Source organism: Oncorhynchus kisutch, linkage group LG27 (assembly GCF_002021735.2).
Source record: "Oncorhynchus kisutch isolate 150728-3 linkage group LG27, Okis_V2, whole genome shotgun sequence".
NCBI classification, from domain to species: domain Eukaryota; kingdom Metazoa; phylum Chordata; class Actinopteri; order Salmoniformes; family Salmonidae; genus Oncorhynchus; species Oncorhynchus kisutch.
In genome coordinates, this window is record NC_034200.2 from 24955595 (window position 1) to 24979413 (window position 23819).

General features: G+C 42.5%; 1 protein-coding gene across 2 annotated transcripts in view; it reads right to left on the reverse strand.

Moving 5' to 3' along the window:
* Nucleotides 1-511: 511 nt before the first annotated feature.
* LOC109871554 (vasoactive intestinal polypeptide receptor 2) overlaps nucleotides 512-23819 on the reverse strand; it is a 54517-nt gene continuing 31209 nt past the window's right edge. For both annotated transcript variants that reach the window (XM_031806517.1, XM_031806516.1), the window contains 10 exons: nucleotides 19104-19195; nucleotides 10089-10186; nucleotides 9727-9859; nucleotides 9219-9369; nucleotides 8623-8683; nucleotides 8312-8381; nucleotides 5186-5277; nucleotides 3603-3729; nucleotides 3427-3468; nucleotides 512-3017 (listed from right to left, as the gene is read on the reverse strand). In XM_031806517.1, coding sequence (XP_031662377.1) covers nucleotides 2844-3017; nucleotides 3427-3468; nucleotides 3603-3729; nucleotides 5186-5277; nucleotides 8312-8381; nucleotides 8623-8683; nucleotides 9219-9369; nucleotides 9727-9859; nucleotides 10089-10174 — 936 coding nt within the window. In that variant the 5' untranslated portion in view covers nucleotides 10175-10186; nucleotides 19104-19195 and the 3' untranslated portion in view covers nucleotides 512-2843. The remainder of the gene's footprint in view (nucleotides 3018-3426; nucleotides 3469-3602; nucleotides 3730-5185; nucleotides 5278-8311; nucleotides 8382-8622; nucleotides 8684-9218; nucleotides 9370-9726; nucleotides 9860-10088; nucleotides 10187-19103; nucleotides 19196-23819) is intronic.

Below are 23819 nucleotides of genomic sequence, written 5' to 3' on the forward strand. Positions count from 1 at the left end.
GTCCCAGAATGAACCCATTCTCCTTTTGAAGAAGTAATTAAACCCACTCATTCACATATCCCATCCACTCATATCCCAAATGCAAGAATACAATCAGGGTGTGTAGAGAAATAGAGTGACTCCAGTGTGGATCAGAGGTTGTTTCTTTCTTGGACAGCATCTTCTCTTCCAATTAGTGCTGCTGCCTCCGCCCGGAGCAGCTCTGTCAGCTTAGATCATCACAGGGCCTCATCTCAGAGTCAGCGACACGTTCAGCTAGCGTCCCCGAATCCTGGCTTGCGTCCCAATTGGCACCCTGTTCCAAAAATAGTGCACTACCTTGACGCACAATAAGGGGAATAGGGTTCTATTTGGAATGCAGTCCTGGAAACTAAAGTAAGCTGGAGCTCTGACAGTACACCGTCTATGAACCAGCAAAAGGGCCAAGGTTTAATCAGAGAACATTTCTACTGTACAACAATAACATTTATTTAAGAACTAGTCTCATCAATATGGAAGTCATAAAAAGATGAAATATTGAAGGTCAAGTTTATTCATCATGTGCTCATAACATACATACCCAGACATTAAACAAAGCATCATTCCAAAGCATGTTGCTAATATATAAAAGTGTATGTTATGCAACCTTAGAGCATGTCCACTGTATAGCGGTGAGAAATCAGCTAATGGAAATATCTCTGGACCATAAAGGCAAAAATACATTTTGTTCTCATAAGGACATCAATACATAGCCTGGTTCCAGATGTGTTTATGCTCTTGCCAACTCCATGGCGGTCCATGTAAAGCCAATGACAATGCGCATGACACTTGGCATGAAAACACAAACAGACTGGTGTTCAGGCTCATCAATACAAGGATACATCACTAATGTTCACAAAATGAACACATTAACTGTGGTAGCTATGACATTACAGATATTACTCCACTTCTCCATCTCCTTGGATCTTTAATATACACATAGGATGCACCCTACATGGCACCCTATTCCCTACATTGTCCACTACTTTTGACCAGAGATGGTCAAAGTAGTGCACCATGTAGGGGATATTGTGCCATTTGGGAAGGAGACAGCAACAGAATGTAGAATAAAATAACTCTAAGATGAAATAGAAAGTATTAGGCACTGTTAACATTTTGATTGACTACATCAATGACAAACATGCAAAAAACACAATCCTGGCAGATTTCTACATGGCAAATACATGAGTTCGCTCAACATTTGAAATGTCTTCGGAGATCAGGGAATAATAGTACATTTGGGAGGATTTTTCTAGGAAACACAAAAGATGACCGTGTTGGAGCTTAGGTCTCCTTCTCGTATGACCTCAAGTCTAAACATTGTCACCTTGTCAGTGGAAACACCTTTGTGAGGTAATCAGCAGTCATTTCCTATATGTCTTCCATATCTACACGAAGCACCTGAAATCCCGGTCTGGTTCAGGGTCAGTTTGTTCAGCCGGATGGATGTGTGTATAGCAGTCCAGACAGGAGCATGGATCTAACACAGAACTCAACATTTAAATAGACAGCATAGGTACATAACTTACAACAGAGATGGCTTTGGTTGGTTGTCTTAGTGAGGAATGAACACACACAAAAGCATAACATACTGTAAAAGATGAGGAAAATTACATTCACATGATACAATACTAACAAGAGATTGTTCATCAATCATGTTGTGGTATGACATTCATGGTGTCTTTGCAGAAAATAATGCTGAGTAATATCTTAGCAAAAATGACATACCAGTACTTTAGGCTTTGCAGTAGGTCAATAAACCCTCTAATATACACAATGGTCCTTTACAATTCATCTCCTCTCCTACCTGCTCATATTGTACTTGTTCTCAACTATCTCATTTAAGTCTCTACATCCATTTTAATCCTCTCGACGGTAATACAAAGCAACATGTCAAATGTACATACTGTATATCTATCTATACATCTTTGAAATGACAATCTGAGTCTCCTTGTAATCATGTTTGACAAAATTAGATCTACTAGAACCCCAGTTCCCCAGTCGAACTGACAACCCATTGCTTAATTGTTTAAACAGCAAATGAACCATGAAGAAAACTAAATCTATGCTACAGTTGTTTTACATTTACGAAAGTAGATACAATGTTTGACGGTCAAGATGAAACCATTGTTAATTATCTCTTACCCTTTAGTTCTTTTCACTCTGAAAGTCATCACAAATGACTCAAACGATATTGCAATGTCGATATCCCTATTCCCTGTTAAGTGCACTACTTTTGACCAGGGTCCATAGGGCTTTGGTCAAAAGTAGTGCACTATATAGGAAATAGGGTGCCATTTGAGACTCAGCTTTAACTTGAAAGACATTGTTCATTTAGACTAGTGTCAGAACACATGGGTGGAGGGCTGCATGAGGTCATTAAGCACAGTGTGAAATCCATTTCACCACAGAGGGAGAGGAAGAGGGAAAGAGAGGAAGAGGGAGAGGGAAAGAGAGAGGAAGAAGTATACTAGCCATGCACAGCACTTCACCCTGGCATCGTTTAATGAAAGGTTTATTTAAACTAACCAATGACTTAAAAACACTGGCATTACTGCAGACAGACCAATTTATTCATATCTGTTAAAAATACCCTGTTATGACATCTGCCATAAGTTGCAGGCACAATAAAGGGTACAGGTTTAATAGACAAACTCATTAGAAGATCCTAGAGCCATTTCAGTAATTGTTCTGCCAATATTGTGGGCCAACCTAACTTTTTAGTGCCCGCAACTGTAGCCTATGCTTGCTGTAGTGTGTATTTAGGCCAATAGCAGAGTTTTATAGCGTTTTAATGGAGACAGATGCCTCTTTACCCGCAGCCCTCACAGTACAGTAGTCTCGGTCTGCAGGAAGGACTGGGCCCGACAGTTACGTTGGAACTGAGCCATGTTCTCTGAGCCGTTTCTGGAGGCATAGGTGTTGTGCTGGGTGTAGTTTCTGGCCATATGGCAGTTGAGGCATATACTCTGCCATTTTCTCTTCAGTTCCCCTTGAACCTGAAGTAGGAAGATAAATCTCTTAGCACAAAGGGAAAACTAGTCAACATCTGTCAATTCATAGCAATACTATATAATGTTTCAATATAATCCTGTCCTCGTTGATTTACTACAATGAAAATGAAGCAGGCAACATTTAAAATGTCAATGTTTATCAACTTCTAATAAAAGACCTCCCTAATTAGACTGTAAAAATGTCTCTTAAATCAGTTAAAACCTTGTTTTCCAAAATAGCTTTCATAAAAGCCCCCACTTTTCTTCCCAAATTGACCCAAGGAAGACACTGTCAACACTGATTCACTAATCATTTTCATTGCTATTTGTCTTCCTCATTGAGCCATTAGTCCCCAAGGCATAATTCCAGAAAAAAAAGAAACAACAAGTCAAGAGCTTAAAGACAACGGCTTACCTCACTGTTTAAGAAACAGTACAGGATGACAACCACCAGGCCCTGCCAATAGAACATCAACAGAAAATCCCGTAAATGAGAGACAACCAAAAACACAACCAATTCCCAACAAAACTGCCAAATATAGCCAGAAGATATGAATTATGATTAAATTATGCAAAAATGATCCGTTTTACCTGAAAGGATCCGATAGCGAGGTCAAAGAAGATTTTGTAATCTACCATGGATTCATTGAGAGACACAAAGACAACATAATGGATGCCAAACAGAGGGATCAACAGGAGAGTGGATTTGGCCAACCTCCTGAAAGCACACACAATATTACAGAGATACTGTATGCAGGGGACCTAGAGACTACACACTTATATTCAATAATATACTGTTTAATATAATAATAATTGCTGGTTATATGTCCACAAAACTTTGGTACAGAAACGTTGGTGTTTGCCCATTTAAATTATTGAGAGCATGTAGTGTATGTGACTTCCTAACATTTTTTGTTGAGTTGGCACTTCTAACTCTAACTATTTCTGGTGTGCGTCCTCATGCTTTTTTGTACATATACAAATCAATGGAATACGTAAGGGATAATCAACAAGGGGCTGTGCCAGTGCACGTCAGGCAGTGGAGGTTGGTGAGAGGAGGACGGCTCATAATGATGGTGTGTAATGGCTGGAATGGAGTGGTATCAAACACGTGTTTGATGCCATTCCATTCCAGCCATTATTATGAGCCGTCCTCCCCTCACCAGCCTCCACTGATGTCAGGTCAACATCACACCCGGCATCATGGTTTATTTCCACATTCCCATGTTGATGATCTCTTTACATAAAGCATGTCTGGAGTCTCTCTAGAATCCCATAAATATGCAGCTCAATAACGTGCAATGTGTATAGAGTGGCATAGGGAATATCCTACCAACAAAAGGGCACCCAAAATAAACCAGAGTTTTTTTCTACGTTTTTACCCATCATTCCACAGCCTTTTGCCACAAGAGCAGACATTCAGATTTACATATATTCTTAGGGATATATTTCTCTGAAGAAGCAGCATCTTAGCCTTTCTAAAACCTCAACAGACTGCACAGATTACAGAGTGTATTAGTCCCTTTTGGTGATGCTACCCTTCTGGCTGCTGAGAATTTCCTCAGAAGATTTTCAGGGAAGCAGATAGTCATCAGCAGACTGGTCTGAACTCAGGGATGGCTGGCTTTGTGCTGCAATGAGAGTAAAGGCTGCATCCCAAATGGCCCCCTTTTCCCTATATAGTGCACTACTTTTTACCAGAGGCCTTTGGACCCTGTAGGGAATAGGGTGCCATTTGAAATGGCTCCTAAATCGTTAAGGGATACTGACTGCCAAGTGCCAACCTGTGATTCTTAGCACTAAGGTGGATTATGCTGTAACAATAGACACCAGCTCATCCAGTCTTAGCATCACCACCTGCCTCTTATCCCTAAAATCCCCTCGCTGAACAGATGGTAATATTTCTCCCTGAAGGCAAAGGCGTGCTGTGATGACCACCTCTATAGCTTAGACTGAATCTTGCGTCACTCAGCAGTCTGCACTATAGAACACCTTCAGGCTGCATGTCTTTGGCCTGAGAAGGCAACTAAAATGCCACGTCAGTGGCATGCAATTGTATACTGTGGCATTTAAGTGTGGTGACATAGGAATGTTGACACACTCCATTGCTGAGTACTCATTGTCTTTTGCCTGAGTGAAGTAACACATGCCTACTTGGATACAAGAGCACATACCTGTATTGTGACTGGTCGTTGCCACCCACATCAGGACACCTCAGTTTCTGAACCAGGATTCTTATAATACTGATGAACAGGAGGAAGTTCACCTGGAAAGCCAGTCAACAGACATATATATATATATATATATATATATATATATATAATATCATATAAATATGACACATATTTGTATATTTTGTCAAATTTGTTCACTGCATTGCTTTTGAAGGGCATTTAGGTCATCTATGACCAGTAATGGTATACATTTGAGGGAAATGTGATGCAATCAGATAAGAGGAAACAGTAGAAGCCGTCACATATAAATCCCTTGCTGTAAAGCCCTTATAAACGTTATCCTAACTATAAAGCCCTCAGACGTTATCCTGACCAACTGGCCCTCCAAATACACCTCCGCTGTCTTCAACCAGGATCTCAGCGATCACTGCTTCATTGCCTGTATCCGCTACAGGTCCGCAGTCAAACAACCACCCCTCATCACTGTCAAACGCTCCCTAAAACACTTCTGCGAGCAGGCCTTTCTAATCGACTTGGCCCGGGTATCCTGGAAGGATATTGACCTCATCCCGTCAGTTGAGGATGCCTGGTCATTCTTTAAAAGTAACTTCCTCAACATCTTAGATAAGCATGCTCCGTTCAAAAAATGCAGAACTAAGAACAGATATAGCCCTTGGTTCACTCCAGACCTGACTGCTCTCGACCAGCACAAAAACATCCTGTGGCGGACTGCAATAGCATCGAATAGTCCCCGCGATATGCAACTGTTCAGGGAAGTCAGGAATCAATACACGCAGTCAGTCAGGAAAGCAAAGGCTAGCTTTTCAAGCAGAAATGTGCATCCTGTAGCTCTAACTCCAAAAAGTTCTGGGACACTAAAGTCCATGGAGAACAAGAGCACCTCCTCCCAGCTGCCCACTGCACTGAGGCTAGGTAACACGGTCACCACTGATAAATCCATGATAATCGAAAACTTCAACAAGCATTTCTCAACGGCTGGCCATGCCTTCCTCCTGGCTACTCCAACCTCGGCCAACAGCTCCGCCCCCCCCGCAGCTACTTGCCCAAGCCTCCCCAGCTTCTCCTTTACCCAAATCCAGAAGCAGATGTTCTGAAAGAGCTGCAAAACCTGGACCAGTACAAATCAGCTGGGCTTGACAATCTCAACCCTCTATTTCTGAAACTATCCGCCGCCATTGTCGCAACCCCTATTCCCAGCCTGTACAACCTCTTTCATATCGTCTGAGATCCCCAATGATTGGAACGCTGCCGCAGTCATCCCCCTCTTCAAAAGGGGGAGACACCCTGGACCCAAACTGTTACAGACCTATATCCATCCTGCCCTGCCTATCTAAGGTCTTCGAAAGCCTAATCAACAAACAGATCACTGACCATCTCGAATCCCACCGTACCTTCTCCGCTGTGCAATCTGGTTTCCGAGCCGGTTACGGGTGCACCTCAGCCACGCTCAAGGTACTAAATGATATCATAACCGCCATCGATAAAAGACAGTACTGTGCAGCCGTCTTCATCGACCTGGCCAAGGCTTTCGACTCTGTCAATCACCATATTCTTATCGGCAGACTCAGTAGCCTCGGTTTTTCTAGTGACTGCCTTGTCTGGTTCACCAACTACTTTGCAGACAGAGTTCAGTGTGTCAAATCGGAGGGCATGTTGTCCGGTCCTCTGGCAGTCTCTATGGGGGTGCCACAGGGTTGAATTCTCAGGCCGACTCTTTTCTCTGTATATATCAATGATGTTGCTCTTGCTGCGGGCGATTCCCTGATCCACCTCTATGCAGACGACACCATTCTGTATACTTCTGGCCCTTCCTTAGACACTGTGCTATCTAACCTCCAAACGAGCTTCAATGCCATACAACACTCCTTCCGTGGCCTCCAACTACTCTTAAACGCTAGTAAAACCAAATGCATGCTTTTCAACCGTTCGCTGCCTGCACCCGCATGCCCGACTAGCATCACCACCCTGGATGGTTCCGACCTTGAATATGTGGACATCTATAAGTACCTAGGTGTCTGGCTAGACTGTAAACTCTCCTTCCAGACTCATATCAAACATCTCCAATCTAAAATCAAATCTAGAGTCGGCTTTCTATTCTGCAACAAAGCCTCCTTCACTCACGCCGCCAAACTTACCCTTGTAAAACTGACTATACTACCGATCCTCGACTTCGGCGATGTCATCTACAAAATAGCTTCCAATACTCTACTCAGCAAACTGGATGCAGTTTATCACAGTGCCATCCGTTTTGTTACTACAGCACCTTATACCACCCACCACTGCGACCTGTATGCTCTAGTCGGCTGGTCCTCACTACATATTCGTCGCCAGACCCTCTGGCTCCAGGTCATCTACAAGTCCATGATAGGTAAAGCTCCGCCTTATCTCAGTTCACTGGCCACGATGACAACACCCACCCGTAGCACGCGCTCCAGGAGGTGTATCTCACTGATCATCCCTAAAGTCAACACCTCATTTGGCCGCCTTTCCTTCCAGTTCTCTGCTGCCTGTGACTGGAACGAATTGCAAAAATCACTGAAGTTGGCCTACCTCCTCATGCCTTTTGCACACAATGTATATAGTGTTGTTGTATATGTGTTGTTGTCTGTTCACACTGCTATGCTTTATCTTGGCCAGGTCGCAGTTGTAAATGAGAACTTGTTCTCAACTGGCCTACCTAAAATAATAAGAACCATGTTTGGACAGGAGAAATGTCAATAAAGCCAGGATCAACCTTGAATTATATCCAGGAACTGCATTAATTCACATGCATGCAGAGTAACTAAATAAATGTAGCATGCTCTTGCTATTACAGTCCTATCAGCTCCCAGTATGCGCTGGGATCTGAATATTTTCTCTCTGCATCCCAAATGGAAACCTATTCCCTTTTCAGCGCACTACCTTTGAGCAGGGCCCATAAGGCTCTGGTCAATAGTAGTGCACTATATAGGGAATGAGTGCCATTTGAGACGCATCCTCTGTATGACATTTACTTATCTGGACACCTGTTTAGTTAATGCCTGGATATAGCAGCAGTTGGATCCTGCATGTGGTAAAGGGAATTACAGCAGCAGCAATGGGTCAGGATAGATGTTGGATACCCACCATGATGGAGATGCCTATGGGCACATTGATCACCCACATTGGGATTGGGTTATCATTCTGTTCCCAACAGCTGAAGAAATAGGAAAAACCTACATGAGAATGTTAGTAAACACGTTCCATGCATCCCTGCCCATACTAATCTAAGCACAGCACGTTGTGCTGGTCAAAATGATTGATTAATTTGATAATCACATGAATCTGAAGTCACAGATTATAACATGCAAACCAAGACAAACATCGGTCTGGCAATCACATAGGAAAATAATCCAACACATCAATCATGTACATTTATGATTTCCAACGTAACTCACCCAGTATCCTCATAATAAACCCTTGCAATAGCCCATGCAGAAACAAACACTGTTGGGATTCCTGAAACAGAGGGGAGAATACATCTGAAAGTATAAATGGATTGAATGTACTGTATGTTCCTCACTGTTGTTGATATATTGCACACAGTATATATTAATGATTATAAACTGGGTGGTTCGAGCCCTAAATGCTGATTGGCTGAAAGCTGTTGTATATCAGACCGTGTACCACATTGCGTTGTGCATAAGAACAGCCTTTAGCCGTGGTATATTGGCCATACAACACAACCCCTCATGCCTTATTGCTTAATTATAAACTGGGTGGTTCGAGCTCTGAATTCTGATTGGCTGACAGCCGTTGTATATCAGACCGTATACCAAGGGTATGACAAAACATTTATTTTTACTGCTCTAATTACGTTGATAACCAGTTTATAATAGCAATAAGGCACCTCAGGGGTTTGTGGTATATGGCCAATATACCACGGCTAAGGGCTGTGTCCAGGCACTCGCGTTGCGCATAGGAACAGTTCTTAGCCAATGGTATTTTGGCCATATACCACACCCCCTCAGGACTTTTTGCTTAAGTAGCTTACCCCATCCAATGAGAAGATAAACGATGAAGTGCCTATTTTCAGAGAAGATGACAATCAGCAGCATATGGAGGTAGAGGCCCTCAACCAGCAACCAGAAGAAGTTGGCCATGATAAAGTAGTGAAAAATCACCAGGCTCGCCTTGCATCCAATCTGTAACAACATTGTAGTACATCACTTGTGCTGCTATACAAAGAGAAATTACCAGACACTCAACACAAAGAACAAACGTGTGTGTCTATATGGAAACTGAATTCCATGTCCTTATTCTGATACAGGAAGAAGTGGAAAACACACATTTCTAAAGTATACCCACACAAACATAATCAGAGTGAACTGAAGGTACAATAACCAAAATGTGTCCAATGGAAACTGAATTCTGTACCTCAATCTCAAAGAATAAGTGAAAGAAACATGTTTCCAACAAATCTGTACAAATACTTATCAGTCTGAATTGTGAATGAACTATAAGAACCAGAGAGATGCAGGCTGATAAACATCCTGGCTCACCAGTGAAGGCAGCTCAGAACACTGATTGCTGCGAGAGAAGAGGATGTCGTCCTTCACAAGGACCGCCACTGCCCTCAGGATGAAGGAAAAGAACAGGTTGAGGTGAATGTAGTTCCTCGTGCAGTGGAGTTTTCTATAGAGGGGGTGGCAGAGGTAATTATTAAATCAGAGGATCTCTGGTGTGTTGATCCAATACCCTGCTGCTCTGAACAGAGGGTGTTCTCTACTGTACGTAACTAAGGCTGTGTCCCAAGTGCCACCCTATTTCATATATTAAGAACTAATTATGACCAGGGCCCTTGGCAAAAGTAGTGCGCTATATAGGGAATAGGGTGCCATTTGGGATGCATCCTAACTCTCACCTGAATACACAGAGGATGGCGCTCCCGGTTGTGAGGGCGATCAAAGACAAACTGTGGCCCAGGGTGTACAGAGTCTTCACCACCATAAAGAAGACCAGCTATAGGAGAGAGAACAAACAGTACAGTTATTGGCAGTATCAAAGCTGTATATATTAAATTCAATTAAATGTAAAAAAAATATGGGCAATTACTTCAACATATATAGAAGCCAAGTTAGAATAAAGAACATGTGCAAGTCATGTGCAATATCAACATTGTGTGTACTTTCAGAATGCACTTGATTCTAACATCAAATGAATAACAAGGAAGAACAGATTATAGGTTGTAATAGTTTTTAAACATCCTCAGCAGGTAAACATATCATTACAAATACTAAACCATTCTTCCATGAAACTGGCATGCGTCAGCAAATCCAACTCCTTCAATTCTATCAATCAATCAAATGTATTTAATAAAGCACATCAGCAGTTGTCACAAAGTGCTTTACAGATACCCAGGCTAAAATCCCAAAGAGCAAGCAAGCAATGCAGAGGCAGTAGCACAGTGGCTAGGAAAAATCCCCTAGAAGGCAGGGAAAAAACCTAGAGTGGAACCAGGCTCCGGGGAGGTTGCCAGTCCTGTTCTGTCACGCCCTGATCTCTCCAGGTGTCGCTTATTTCCCCCGGTGTATTTATCCCTGTGTTTCCTGTCTCTCTGTTGCCAGTTCTTCTTGTCAAGTCAACCAGCATGGGTTTTCCCGTGCTCCTGCTTTTTCTTATCTCTTCTCTCTCTTTAGCTAGTCAAAGGGATTTACTATGTCATTAAAAGGATCTGCGTGAGCAGAGGTAGGAAAAGCAGAGGTACAGAATCATTGAGACATTTTGAGAGACATTTAGAGACTCCTTTTCCAACTCACAAAAGTGAACTGTAGAGATGGGCAGAAAAAAAATTGCTTCTACTGCTAAATCATTTCAACCCGCTCAAAGAGTGATTCACATGTTGATTCAAAGAGATTGAAATCTTAAAAGGACCTGTGTGAATCTGCTCTCTAATATTGTTTCCCCAGGAAATGTGTCAAATGTTTGATTTCCACCTTTTTACCACTGTCTAGTGAAAAACAGTGACTTTCTTGAAAACGTCAGACAAGGACCCTACCAATGCACCAACACTCCCAGTTTGAGGTAGGGCCAAATGTACATTATCTTACGAAAACAATCATCCTCTCTAAAACCATGGAGAGAGCTCCTGTTCTGCAGCGACCTCTTCTACACCTGCACTTCACACTATCCATTGATCATTGTTCTTCAAAACGTGCATGCACGCACACAACATTTGATATCACATCAGTCCTTGTTTTAGTTATTCTAAAATATACAGCACGTTTTAACATCACATCATAAGTGCCCTTCAAATATAACTATAAGAAAAAGTTATCCAGCCAAAGTTGAGGTTACAAGGCCTGGTCCCAGATCTGTTTGTGCTCCTGCCAACTCCACTGCTGCCATTTTGTATTTGTATTCATTATGGATCCCCATTAACTGCTGCCAAGGCAATAGCTACTCTTCGTGGGGTCCAGCAAAATTAAGGCTGTTACAATAAATATAGTGCATTCGGAAAGTATTCAGACCCATTCCCTTTTTCCACATTTTGTTACATTACATCCTTATTCTAAAATGTATTAAATAAACACATTTTCCTCATCACTCTACACACAGTACCCCATAATGAGGTGAGAACTGTTCATTTCATTTTTACAAATGCATTAAAAATAAAGAACATAAATACCTTATTTATATAAGTATTCAGGCCCTTTTCTATGAGACTCGAAATTGAACACAGGTGCATCATGTTTCCATTGATCATCCGTGAGATGTTTCTACAACTTGATTGGATTCCACCTGTGGTAAATTCAATTGATTGAACATGATTTGGAAAAGCACACACCTGTCTATATAAGGTCCCACAGTCGGCAGTGCATGTCAGAGCAAAAACCAATCCATGAGGTTGAAGGAATTGTCCGTAGAGCTCTGAGACAGAATTGTGTTGAGGCACAGATCTGAGGAAGGGTACAAAAACATTTCTGCGGCATTGAAGGTCCTCAAGAACACAGTGGCCTCCATCATTCTTAAATGGAAGACGTTTGGAACCACCAAGACTCTTCCTAGGCTGGCTACCCGGCCAAACTGAGCAATCGGGAAGAGAAGGGTCACTCTGACAGAGCTTCAGAGTTCTTCTGTGGAGATTGAACATTCCAGAAGGACAACCATCTCTGAAAAACTCCACCAATCAAGCCTTTATGGTAGAGTAGCCAGACGGAAGCCACTCCTCAGTTAAAGGCACATGACAGCCCACTTGGAGTTTGCCAAAAGGCACCTAAAGGACTCTCAGACCACGAGAAACAAGATTATTTGGTCTGATGAAACCAAGACTGAACTCTTTGGCCTGAATGCCAAACAGCAGGGAATGGGAGACTAGTCAGGCTTGAGGGAAAGATTAACGGAGCTAAGTATAGAGACATCCTTGATGAAAACTTGCTCCAGAGCGCTCAGGACCTCAGACTGGGGCGAAGGTTCACCTTTCAACAGGACAATGACCCTAAGCACACAGCCAAGACAACGCAGGAGTAGCTTCAGGACAAGTCTCTGAATGTCCTTCAGTGGCCCAGCCAAAACCAGATCAAACATCTCTGGAGAGACGTGAAAATAGCTGTGCAGCAACACTCCCCATCCAACCTGACTGAGCTTAGGAGGATCTGTCAAGAAGAATGGGAGAAACTCCGCAAAAACAGGTGTTCCAAGCTTGTAGCGTCATACCCAAGAAGACTCAAGGCTGTAATCGCTACCAAAGGTGCTTCAACAAAGTGCTGAGTAAAGGGTCTGAATACTTATGTAAATGTGATGTTTCTAAAAACCTGTTTTTGCTTTGTCATTATGGGGTATTGTGTGTAGATTGATGAGGGGAAAAAAAACAAATATATCCATTTTAGAACAAGCATGCACAGTATATACAGTATATACATTTCACAACACATTAAGTGTGTGCCCTCAGGCCACTACTCTACTACCAAAAATCTACAGTACAACACAATCTCCATGTGGGCGTGTGTGTATAGTGCATATGTTATCATGTGCGCGTGTCTGTCTCTTCACGTATCTACGCCCGTCATGAAACGACAGATTTCAACCTCTGAATACCGGTGAACCTCGTAAAATTGCATGCTTTCTGTTTCATCTGTTCAAAACCAGAGTCCTCCCTTAAGCCTACTTTGATGAAGTCTAGTTCAACAGCAATACCTGTCTTTTTTTATCCTGACCATTTTATGATATCATTACATTTGACATAGTATTTATAAAACCTGCTTGTTTTTCGTTTAATTTTATTACAACCTAACTTATTAGAATATTTACCCTTCCTGGTTTTATGGTGACAACGTCCGTGGCGCTCTTGCCATGCAACTTCTGGAGATGTGTGAATGCGATCTGATCTGTAAAATGGTTCTGATTATGTTCATTAAAACAGGCCTTTTTGGGAGCAGTATAACGGTGAGTGGACATTCCCCCTATCTATATATTTTTATTGGATCTTTGTCCAGCAACTGTGAAAAGTTTGGAGGTGCATAAAACCCTCCATAATCTGCATTGTTTTAATATTATATGCCCAGAGGGAGAAATGATGGTTCCCTTAAGTGTGACATACTATATAGCCTATTTAAAACTAGTTGTTATTTTGTTTAGAATTTGATTCAAATTATTTGTTCTCTTTTTAGGCCTTATCAATCATTCATTTAATGTTGCTTATTGCCAATGTTTTTCATGTCCATGCTCAGCCATAATGACATGTACAGTAGGCTTAGCCATGTGTTGAATTGATCGCCCCCCATCTAGCTTCAGAGTTTGTTCTGTTAGGTGACCTAAACTGGGATATGCTTAACACCCCGCCAGTCCTACAATCTAAGCTAGATGCCCTCAATCTCACACAAATCATCAAGGAACCCACCAGGTACAACCCTAACTCTGTAAACAAGGGCACCCTCATAGACGTCATCCTGACCAACTGGCCCTCCAAATACACCTCCGCTGTCTTCAACCAGGATCTCAGCGATCACTGCCTCATTGCCTGTATCCGCTACGGAGCCGCAGTCAAACGACCACCCCTCATCACTGTCAAACGCTCCCTAAAACACTTCTGTGAGCAGGCCTTTCTAATCGACCTGGCCCGGGTATCCTGGAAGGACATTGACCTCATCCCGTCAGTTGAGGATGCCTGGTCATTCTTTAAAAGTAACTTCCTCATCATTTTAGATAAGCATGCTCCGTTCAAAAAATGCAGAACTAAGAACAGATACAGCCCTTGGTTCACCCCAGACCTGACTGCCCTCGACCAGCACAAAAACATCCTGTGGCGGACAGCAATAGCATCGAATAGTCCCCGTGATATGCAACTGTTCAGGGAAGTCCGGAACCAATACACGCAGTCAGTCAGGAAAGCTAAGGCCAGCTTCTTCAGGCAGAAGTTTGCATCCTGTAGCTCCAACTCCAAAAAGTTCTGGGACACTGTGAAGTCCATGGAGAACAAGAGCACCTCCTCCCAGCTGCCCACTGCACTGAGGCTAGGTAACACGGTCACCACTGATAAATCCATGATTATCGAAAACTTCAATAAGCATTTCTCAACGGCTGGCCATGCCTTCCGCCTGGCTACTTCAACCTCGGCCAACAGCTCCGCCCCCCCCGCAGCTCCTCGCCCAAGCCTCTCCAGGTTCTCCTTTACCCAAATCCAGATAGCAGATGTTCTGAAAGAGCTGCAAAACCTGGACCCGTACAAATCAGCTGGGCTTGACAATCTGGACCCTCTATTTCTGAAACTATCTGCCACCATTGTCGCAACCCCTATTCCCAGCCTGTTCAACCTCTCTTTCATCTCGTCTGAGATCCCCAAGGATTGGAAAGCTGCCGCAGTCATCCCCCTCTTCAAAGGGGGAGACACCCTGGACCCAAACTGTTACAGACCTATATCCATCCTGCCCTGCCTATCTAAGGTCTTCGAAAGCCAAGTCAACAAACAGGTCACTGACCATCTCGAATCCCACCGTACCTTCTCCGCTGTGCAATCTGGTTTCCGAGCCGGTCATGGGTGCACCTCAGCCACACTCAAGGTACTAAACGACATCATAACCGCCATCGATAAAAGACAGTACTGTGCAGCCGTCTTCATCGACCTCGCCAAGGCTTTCGACTCTGTCAATCACCATATTCTTATCGGCAGACTCAGTAGCCTCGGTTTTTCGGATGACTGCCTTGCCTGGTTCACCAATTACTTTGCAGACAGAGTTCAGTGTGTCAAATCGGAGGGCATGCTGTCCGGTCCTCTGGCAGTCTCTATGGGGGTGCCACAGGGTTCAATTCTCGGGCCGACTCTTTTCTCTGTGTATATCAATGATGTTGCTCTTGCTGCGGGCGATTCCCTGATCCACCTCTACGCAGACGACACCATTCTATATACTTTCGGCCCGTCTTTGGACACTGTGCTATCTAACCTCCAAACAAGCTTCAATGCCATACAACACTCCTTCCGTGGCCTCCAACTGCTCTTAAACGCTAGTAAAACCAAATGCATGCTTTTCAACCGGTCGCTGCCTGCACCTGCATGCCCGACTAGCATCACCACCCTGGATGGTTCCGACCTAGAATATGTGGACGTCTATAAGTACCTAGGTGTCTGGCTAGACTGCAAACTCTCCTTCCAGACTCATATCAAACATCTCCAATCGAAAATCAAATCAAGAGTCGGCTTTCTATTCCGCAACAAAGCCTCCTTCACTCAAGCCGCCAAGCTTACCCTAGTAAAACTGACTATCCTACCGATCCTCGACTTCGGCGATGTCATCTACAAAATGGCTTCCAACACTCTACTCAGCAAACTGGATGCAGTCTATCACAGTGCCATCCGTTTTGTCACTAAAGCACCTTATACTACCCACCACTGCGACTTGTATGCTCTAGTCGGCTGGCCCTCGCTACATATTCGTCGCCAGACCCACTGGCTCCAGGTCATCTACAAGTCTATGCTAGGTAAAGCTCCGCCTTATCTCAGCTCACTGGTCACGATGGCAACACCCATCCGTAGCACGCGCTCCAGCAGGTGTATCTCACTGATCATCCCTAAAGCCAACACCTCATTTGGCCGCCTTTCGTTCCAGTACTCTGCTGCCTGTGACTGGAACGAATTGCAAAAATCGCTGAAGTTGGAGACTTTTATCTCCCTCACCAACTTCAAACATCAGCTATCTGAGCAGCTAACCGATCGCTGCAGCTGTACATAGTCTATTGGTAAATAGCCCACCCTTTTCACCTACCTCATCCCCGTACTGTTTCTATTTATTTACTTTTCTGCTCTTCTGCACACCAATATCTCTACCTGTACATGACCATCTGATCTTTTATCACTCCAGTGTTAATCTGCAAAATTGTAATTATTTGCCTACCTCCTCATGCCTTTTGCACACATTGTATATAGACCCCCCCTTCGTTTTCTACTGTGTTATTGACTTGTTAATTGTTTACTCCATGTGTAACTCTTTGTTGTATGCTCACACTGCTATGCTTTATCTTGGCCAGGTCGCAGTTGCAAATGAGAACTTGTTCTCAACTAGCCCACCTGGTTAAATAAAGGTGAAAAAAAAAAAAAAAAAAAAAAAAAAAAAAATGTGTAAGCCTACTGTACAGCCTACTGTAGTGTAAGCCATGTAATTACTTAGAACAGTGGGGACTGCAAATGGATTCAAGTTAATGTATTTAGCAAAAATAGGTCTACCTTTTGTTTTTTGTTTCTGTAAGCCATTTAACAAACTAACGGACTAACATTGGAGTTGAAGACTGTAAAAGACATAAAATACATCAAACTTGAAGCCACCATATATTTTGCCATGGAGCACTTAAGAGCCCTTTATATCGTTTATGTTTGTTTCATAGTACAGTTTCTCATTTTTGTTCAGTTTAGTAACATGATTTCTCAGTTTACAGTACATTTACCAATTGGTTGTGCATTTTCTTATTAATGGGTGCATGCTTATTAGTAACTGGAATAAGAGATTTCATAAACATGTCACGTGCAGTGTCTGGTTGCTCCTCATTACACACCAGAGACCAGCAAATATTCTTTACATCTTCAACATAGGAATCACTACAAAACGCATTGTATGACCTCTTATACATTATATTAAGCCCAGCCTTTGGAACTTGTTTTTTTATAGATATGACTACAGTATTATGATCACTACTGTACATCCAGTGGATATGGATACTGCTTTGGAGCAGATTTCTGCAGCATTGGTAATGATGTGATCCATTTCATTCCTGTGCTGTTTAAAAAATACCCTGGTAGGTTGACTGATAACCACGTTACAGCTTTTTCTTGAGTGGACGGCTTGATGAAAGCCAATTAATATTTAGGTGATCTCTCTCATTGTCAAGCCAAACACAAGGAGTGACAAGGAGTTGGCATTATAGCATAAACAGACTGGCACTCGGACTAGAGGTTGCATCCTAGAAGGGGGTTCCCGAAGAGCTTGCACTGTATTGGTAATGGCAGGGGCATCGTTTGGTACTTCTTGCCCCTCCACCAATTTCAAGAATTCCTGGCTTCACCACGCAAAAGTTCTGAACTCTGTGTGAAACAAGCCATAGAGGAAACATGTGTTCCTATCTATTTTTCATAGTGAGAGAAGAGGAATTTTCCATTCCGAAAGATTGGACTTCGCCTTAACATGGGCAAACAGGGGGAAAGGCTTGGGTGAGAGTACAGTTGGTGAGTTTCACAGATTAATGGCCACTCAGTTAGAGGAAAACATTTTAGTGCATTAAATATTTAAGAAAGTAGGAGTTTTATTTTCATATGGAGATCAGTAGAGTGCCACCGGTGGCTCTGTGATCCAGACCAGTGGGGCCTCTTAGATAACCTCCAAGAGAATAGAGCGCAGAGAGCACAATAGGCTGTTCGAGGTCATTCCTCAATCTGAATGAAGCAAGTGAATCGTAGGGAATTGTGGCCAGCAATTTAACTACAGTCAGTTTGCCAAACAAGAATTACTGTTGGGAGTATTATTTAAATTACCCTTAAATTAAATGGGTCATTTGAGTTTCATTGCTCTTTTTTTGCGGGGCTTATCTCTGGTTCAGCTTTCTTCAAAAAAGATTGCTCTGATCAAATGCTGGGCAGTGGAATAGCAGTATGAACCATCAGTCTTCTTCATTTTTCCTCCTGGAACATTGCTGCTACTTGGCCTCTTATTAACATCTGCTGTACTGGGCCAACCAGGACAGTAATTTGGAGTCTGTGTCCCAGATGGCATTTTATTCCCCACAGGGCCCTTGTCAAAAAGCAATGCACTATATAGGAAATATCAGGGTGCCATTTGGGACACACATGGTGCAATCTTTAGATTAAGGAGACAGCTGGGTGCCACGGTGAACAGGATCTTTTATTTCGCTTTTAAGGCACCTGTGTTTCATCTGTATTTCAAGGCATCAGGTGGAATTGAGCACACGCATGCACACCCACCACATACACAAAAAAAACATACACATACAAAAACACACTACACCAGACCGAGGACAGAATTCCCATGCATTTAGCAAAGGGTTATACGGCTAGTTGTTTTCATTATCAGCATGAGGGCCTTCACACCCAGAAATCAGACCAAACTAAATCAAATGTTATATTATATAAAAACAATCATAAATCACTCACAATAACATTGTCATGTTCCTCTCCATAATGTCCATTGTATCAATACCTTGATTGCAATATCTGATATACTACAGTATTGTATTTCCAAACACAGCTACTTGCATGTCATCATGTATTGTTTCTTGCTCAAACTTTGAACAATGATACAACACCAGAGAGACCAGAGACCTAGAGATCTAGAACACCAGAGAGACCAGAGACCTAGAGATCTAGAACACCAGAGAGACCAGAGACCTAGAGATCTAGAACACCAGAGAGACCAGAGACCTAGAACATCACCCTGGTTACCTTATCATGCTTTTCCTCTGCCCCACACACACGGGTTATTTGGGGAAAAACTTCAGACCATCCGTCCTCTGTACAGTTCTTACTTATGTTTCCTGTGGGTAGGAGAAAAACATTGCTTTTGTCAGTTAAATGTTTGTATTGCCCCATCTCTAAAAGACTTGGTTATTCCTTTCATAAATCATAGTCAAAGAAAATTGCAGCATGTTTTTTGTAGACACAATTATTTGATTTCTCTGGTAAGTGAGTCTGATGAATGATATTTATTCTGCTAAGATGATCCTCCTTTGTATGCCCACTCAAGTCAACCAAAAAAGTTTGTGTGATTTGCTACACATGGCTTCACACACAACCCTAAGTGATTGCTCAGTGGCTGTGATTCCATTTTGAGCATGACGCATGATGGCTTCCATTAAAGTTTCAACTGGTTCTTGTTTATAGTGTTGTCAAATTATTCTAAAAAACATTCAGACAGTCTTCTAAGGAGCAAATAGATGTCATTTTCAGCATGTTTTCACAAAAACTTCTCTCTCTGGGAAGCGAAAGGGTTCCATGTTTATTCAAAGAAGCCTTCGACTTAGTTGAGTACTGAATGAACCCTGTTTGTAATGTACTTTACTACACACGATTTAGGACTACAACCACAGGCCTCTTTCGTTCTCCGCTCCTTTGAGTGTCACACTCCATCAGTCTACTCTACACAGACCCTGCCACAGCAGCCTACCTACTTGTAGACTTGCTGGGTGTTATAGGGATCCCAGAGGTTTCTGTTACAAATACATCTTCCAATTTTCATGCCCAACTCATCCTCTCCAATTCAATTTCACACAGCTACATTTAGTCGGAGGTATCTTGAATGTGGGACGTTCATCATAAGACTGGAACCTGTCTTAATGTAAATACAATGATCTTACAGTAATCTATCATACTCTTTGTCTGGGTAATTAGTTTATAATGAATGAAGTGGCAGTACAGATTCGTCTAGACTGTCACCAGTAGTGATGGGTAGGACGAGAGCTCCACAGAATCCTAGTCTGCCACATGGGCCACTGGAGATTGTGGAGTGAGCAGACATGATTAATTTTGCCTCTAGTCCATTCAGTACAGAACATACTGTATCATTCTTGGCTTGGTGCAATTTGGCTTGGTGCAATTCACCATGATTCAATGGAGAATTTTGCCATAGTATATAGGCTACAAAAGAACGATAGACAGTGCATTTGGAAAGTATTCATACCCCTTGACTTTTTTACAGCCTTATTCTAAAATTGATTACATAGTTTTTTCCCCCTCATCAATCGACACACTCTACACACAGCGGCAGGTAGCCTAGTTGTTAGAGCATTGGTCCAGTAACCGAAAGGTCGCTAGATCAAATCCCAGAGCTGACAAGGTAAAAAATCTGTTGTCCTGCCCCTGAACAAGGCAGTTAGGCTGTCATTGTGAATAAGAATGGGATCTTAACTGACTTGCCTAGTTAAATTGAATAGATTTTTTTTAAACACACAATACCCCATAACGACAAAGCAACATTTTTAGAAATGTTTGCTAAAAGATTCAAATATCACATTAACTTAAGTCTTCAGACCCTTTAATCAGTACTTGGTTGAAGCACCTTTGGCAGCGATTACAGCCTTGAGTCTTCTTGGGAATGACGCTATAAGCTTGGCACACCAGTATTTGGGGAGTTTCTCCCATTCTTCTCTGCAGATCTTCTCAAACTCTGTCAGGTTGGACGCACAACTATTTTCAGATTTTCAGATCAGATTCAAATCCGGGATTTGGCTGGGCCACTCAAGGACATTGAGACTTGTCCCGAAACCACTCCTGCATTGTCTTGGCTGTGTGCTTAGGGTCGTTATTGGAAGGTGAACCTTCGCCCCAGTCTAAGGTCCTGAGCTCTCTGGAGCAGGTTTTCATGAAGGATCTCTCTGTACTTTGCTCCGTTCATCTTTCCCCCATAGGGATGGTGCCAGGTTTCCTCTATATGTGAAGCTTGGCATTCAGGCCAATGAGTTAAATCTTGGTTTCATCAGACCAAAGAATATTGTTTCTCATGGTCTGGGAGTCCTTTAGGTGCCTTTTGGCAAACTCCAAGTAGGTTGTCATGTACCTTTAACTGAGGAGTGGCTTTCTTCTGGCCACTCTACAATAAAGCCTAATTGGTGGAGTGCTGCAGAGATGGTTGTCCTTCTGGAAGGTTCTCCCATCTCCACAGAGGAACTCTATAGCTCTGTCAAAGTGACCATTGGTGACCACCTCCCTAACCAAGGCCCTTCTCCCCGATTGCTCAGTTTGGCCAGGTCTAGAAAGAGTCTTGGTGATTCCCAACTTCTTCCATTTAAGTATGATGGAGGTCACTGGGTTCTTGGGAACCTTCAATGCTACAGACATGTTTTGGTACCCTTCCCCAGATCTGTGCCTCGACACAATCCTGTTTCGTAGCTCTACGGACAATTCCTTCAACCTCATGGCTTGGTTTTTGCTCTGACATGCACTGTCAGCTGTGGGACCTTATATAGACAGGTGTGTGCCTTTCCAAATCATGTCCAATCAATTGAATTTACCACAGGTGGACTTCAATCAAGTTGTAGAAACATCTCAAGGATGATCAATGGAAACAGGATGCTGAATACAGGGTCTGAATACTTGTGCAAACAAGGTAGGTGTTTTTTATTTGGAATCTTTTCAAAAAACTTTTTTCACTTTGTCATTTTGGGGTATTGTGTGTAGATTGCTGAGGATTCTTTATTTATTTAATACATTTTAGAACAAGGCTGTAAAGTAACAAAATGTGGAATAAAGTCAAGGGTTCTGAATACTTTCTGAATGCACTGTATACTTGAGGCCCATTTATGTTTCTGGCTTTCAATGCACTCCAACTGTAGAACATCTACATTACACTGGTCTGTGCACCTCTGTAATTCTGTGAAATTAGGAACATTGGTCTGGTGTGAATCCAAATCCTGAAAATGGTGTGAGCTCTACCTGGAAAGATGCACACATAACATTGTAGTGTAGCTGTAGCAGTGGCTTGTATTCATAGATGACCAGTAAAAAAATAATACAAAATCATTTATTTCATCTCGCTGTGTTTCATAAATGTACTTCAACTCGCAAGAGGTTCAATGTATCTCACCGGAGAAAGCATCCAAGCGAACGAAACAGCGCCCTTCTGTCTAGTATGTGTAGCCCATCTATGCAGTCTGGTCAAAAAGAGTATGACATTGTTGCCACCCGTAGCATTGAGTACAAGGGAAGCCAACGAGCATTTAGCCTCCCACGATAAAAAAAAAAATTTAAAATAGAAGCCCATCAGCGTTGAGCTAAACTGAGTGAGTTCAGCTTTGAATGGTCCTGGTGCACCAAAAAAAAAATGTGTCAAAGGAAGTGTCATAGGTGATTAGATGTTGAAATGGTGCTGGAATAGCGGTTCTATATCAGCAGTTGTTAAGTAGTCCAAAAATGTCAGAAACATTAACTTGCTTGACCATACTGTAGGTCATGTAACTGTTTGTTTCATGCAATATGTTTTGTGGACTTCACAAGGTGTGGTTGAATATATTCGTCCACTGTGTCTTCTTGTCTCGGCCTTAGGCATATATATCACGGTCACAAGGCATATGAACTCACAGGTTATAGAGCAAACAAAGCAATTATCAGAACACATACAGTACCAGTCAAAAGTTTGGACACCTACTCATTCAAGGGTTTTTCTTTATTTTTACTATTTTCTACATTGTAGAATAATAGTGAAGACATCAAAACTATGAAATAACACATATGGAATCATGTTGGAACCAAAAAAGTGATCAACAAATCAAAATAGATTTTAGATTCTTCAAGGTAGCCACCCTTTGCCTTGATGACAGCTTTGCACACTCTTGGCAATCTCTCAACCAGCTTCACCTGGAATGATTTTCCAACAGTCTTGAAGGAGTTCGCACATATGCTGACCACTTCTTGGCTGCTTTTCCTTCACTCTGTGAACCAACTCATCCCAACTCATCTCAATTGGGTTGAGGTAGGGTGATTGTGGAGGCCAGGCTATCTGATGCAGCTCTCCATCACTCTCATTCTTGGTCAAATAGCCCTTACACAGCCTGGAGGTGTGTTGGGTCATTGTCCTGTTGAAAAACAAATGATTATCCCTCTAGGCACAAACCAGATGGGATGGCATATCGCTGCTGTGGTAGGCATGCTGGTTAAGTGTGCCTCAAACTCTAAATAAATCACTGAGAGTGTCACCAACAAAGCACCCCCACACCATCACACCTCCTCCAGGCGTCACGGTGGGAACCACACATGCGGTGATCGTCAGTTCACCTACTCTGCGTCTCACAAAGACACGACGGTTGGAATCAAAAATCTCAAATTTGGACTCATCATACCAAAGGACAGATTTTCACCAGTCTAATTGCACTTGTTTCTTGACCCAAGCAAATCTCTTCTTCTTATTGGTGTCTTTTAGTAGTGGTTTCTTTGCAGCAATTCGACTATGAAGGCTTGATTCAAGCAGTCTCCAGTTGATGTTGAGATGTGTCTGTTACTTGAACTCTGTGAAGCATGTATTTGGGCTGCAATTTCTGAGGCTGGTAACTCTAATGAACTTATCCTCTGCAGCAGAGGTGACTCTGGATCTTCCTTTCCTGTGGCAGTCCTCATGAGAGCCAGTTTCATCATAGCGCTGGATGGTTTTTGCGACTGCACTTGAAGATG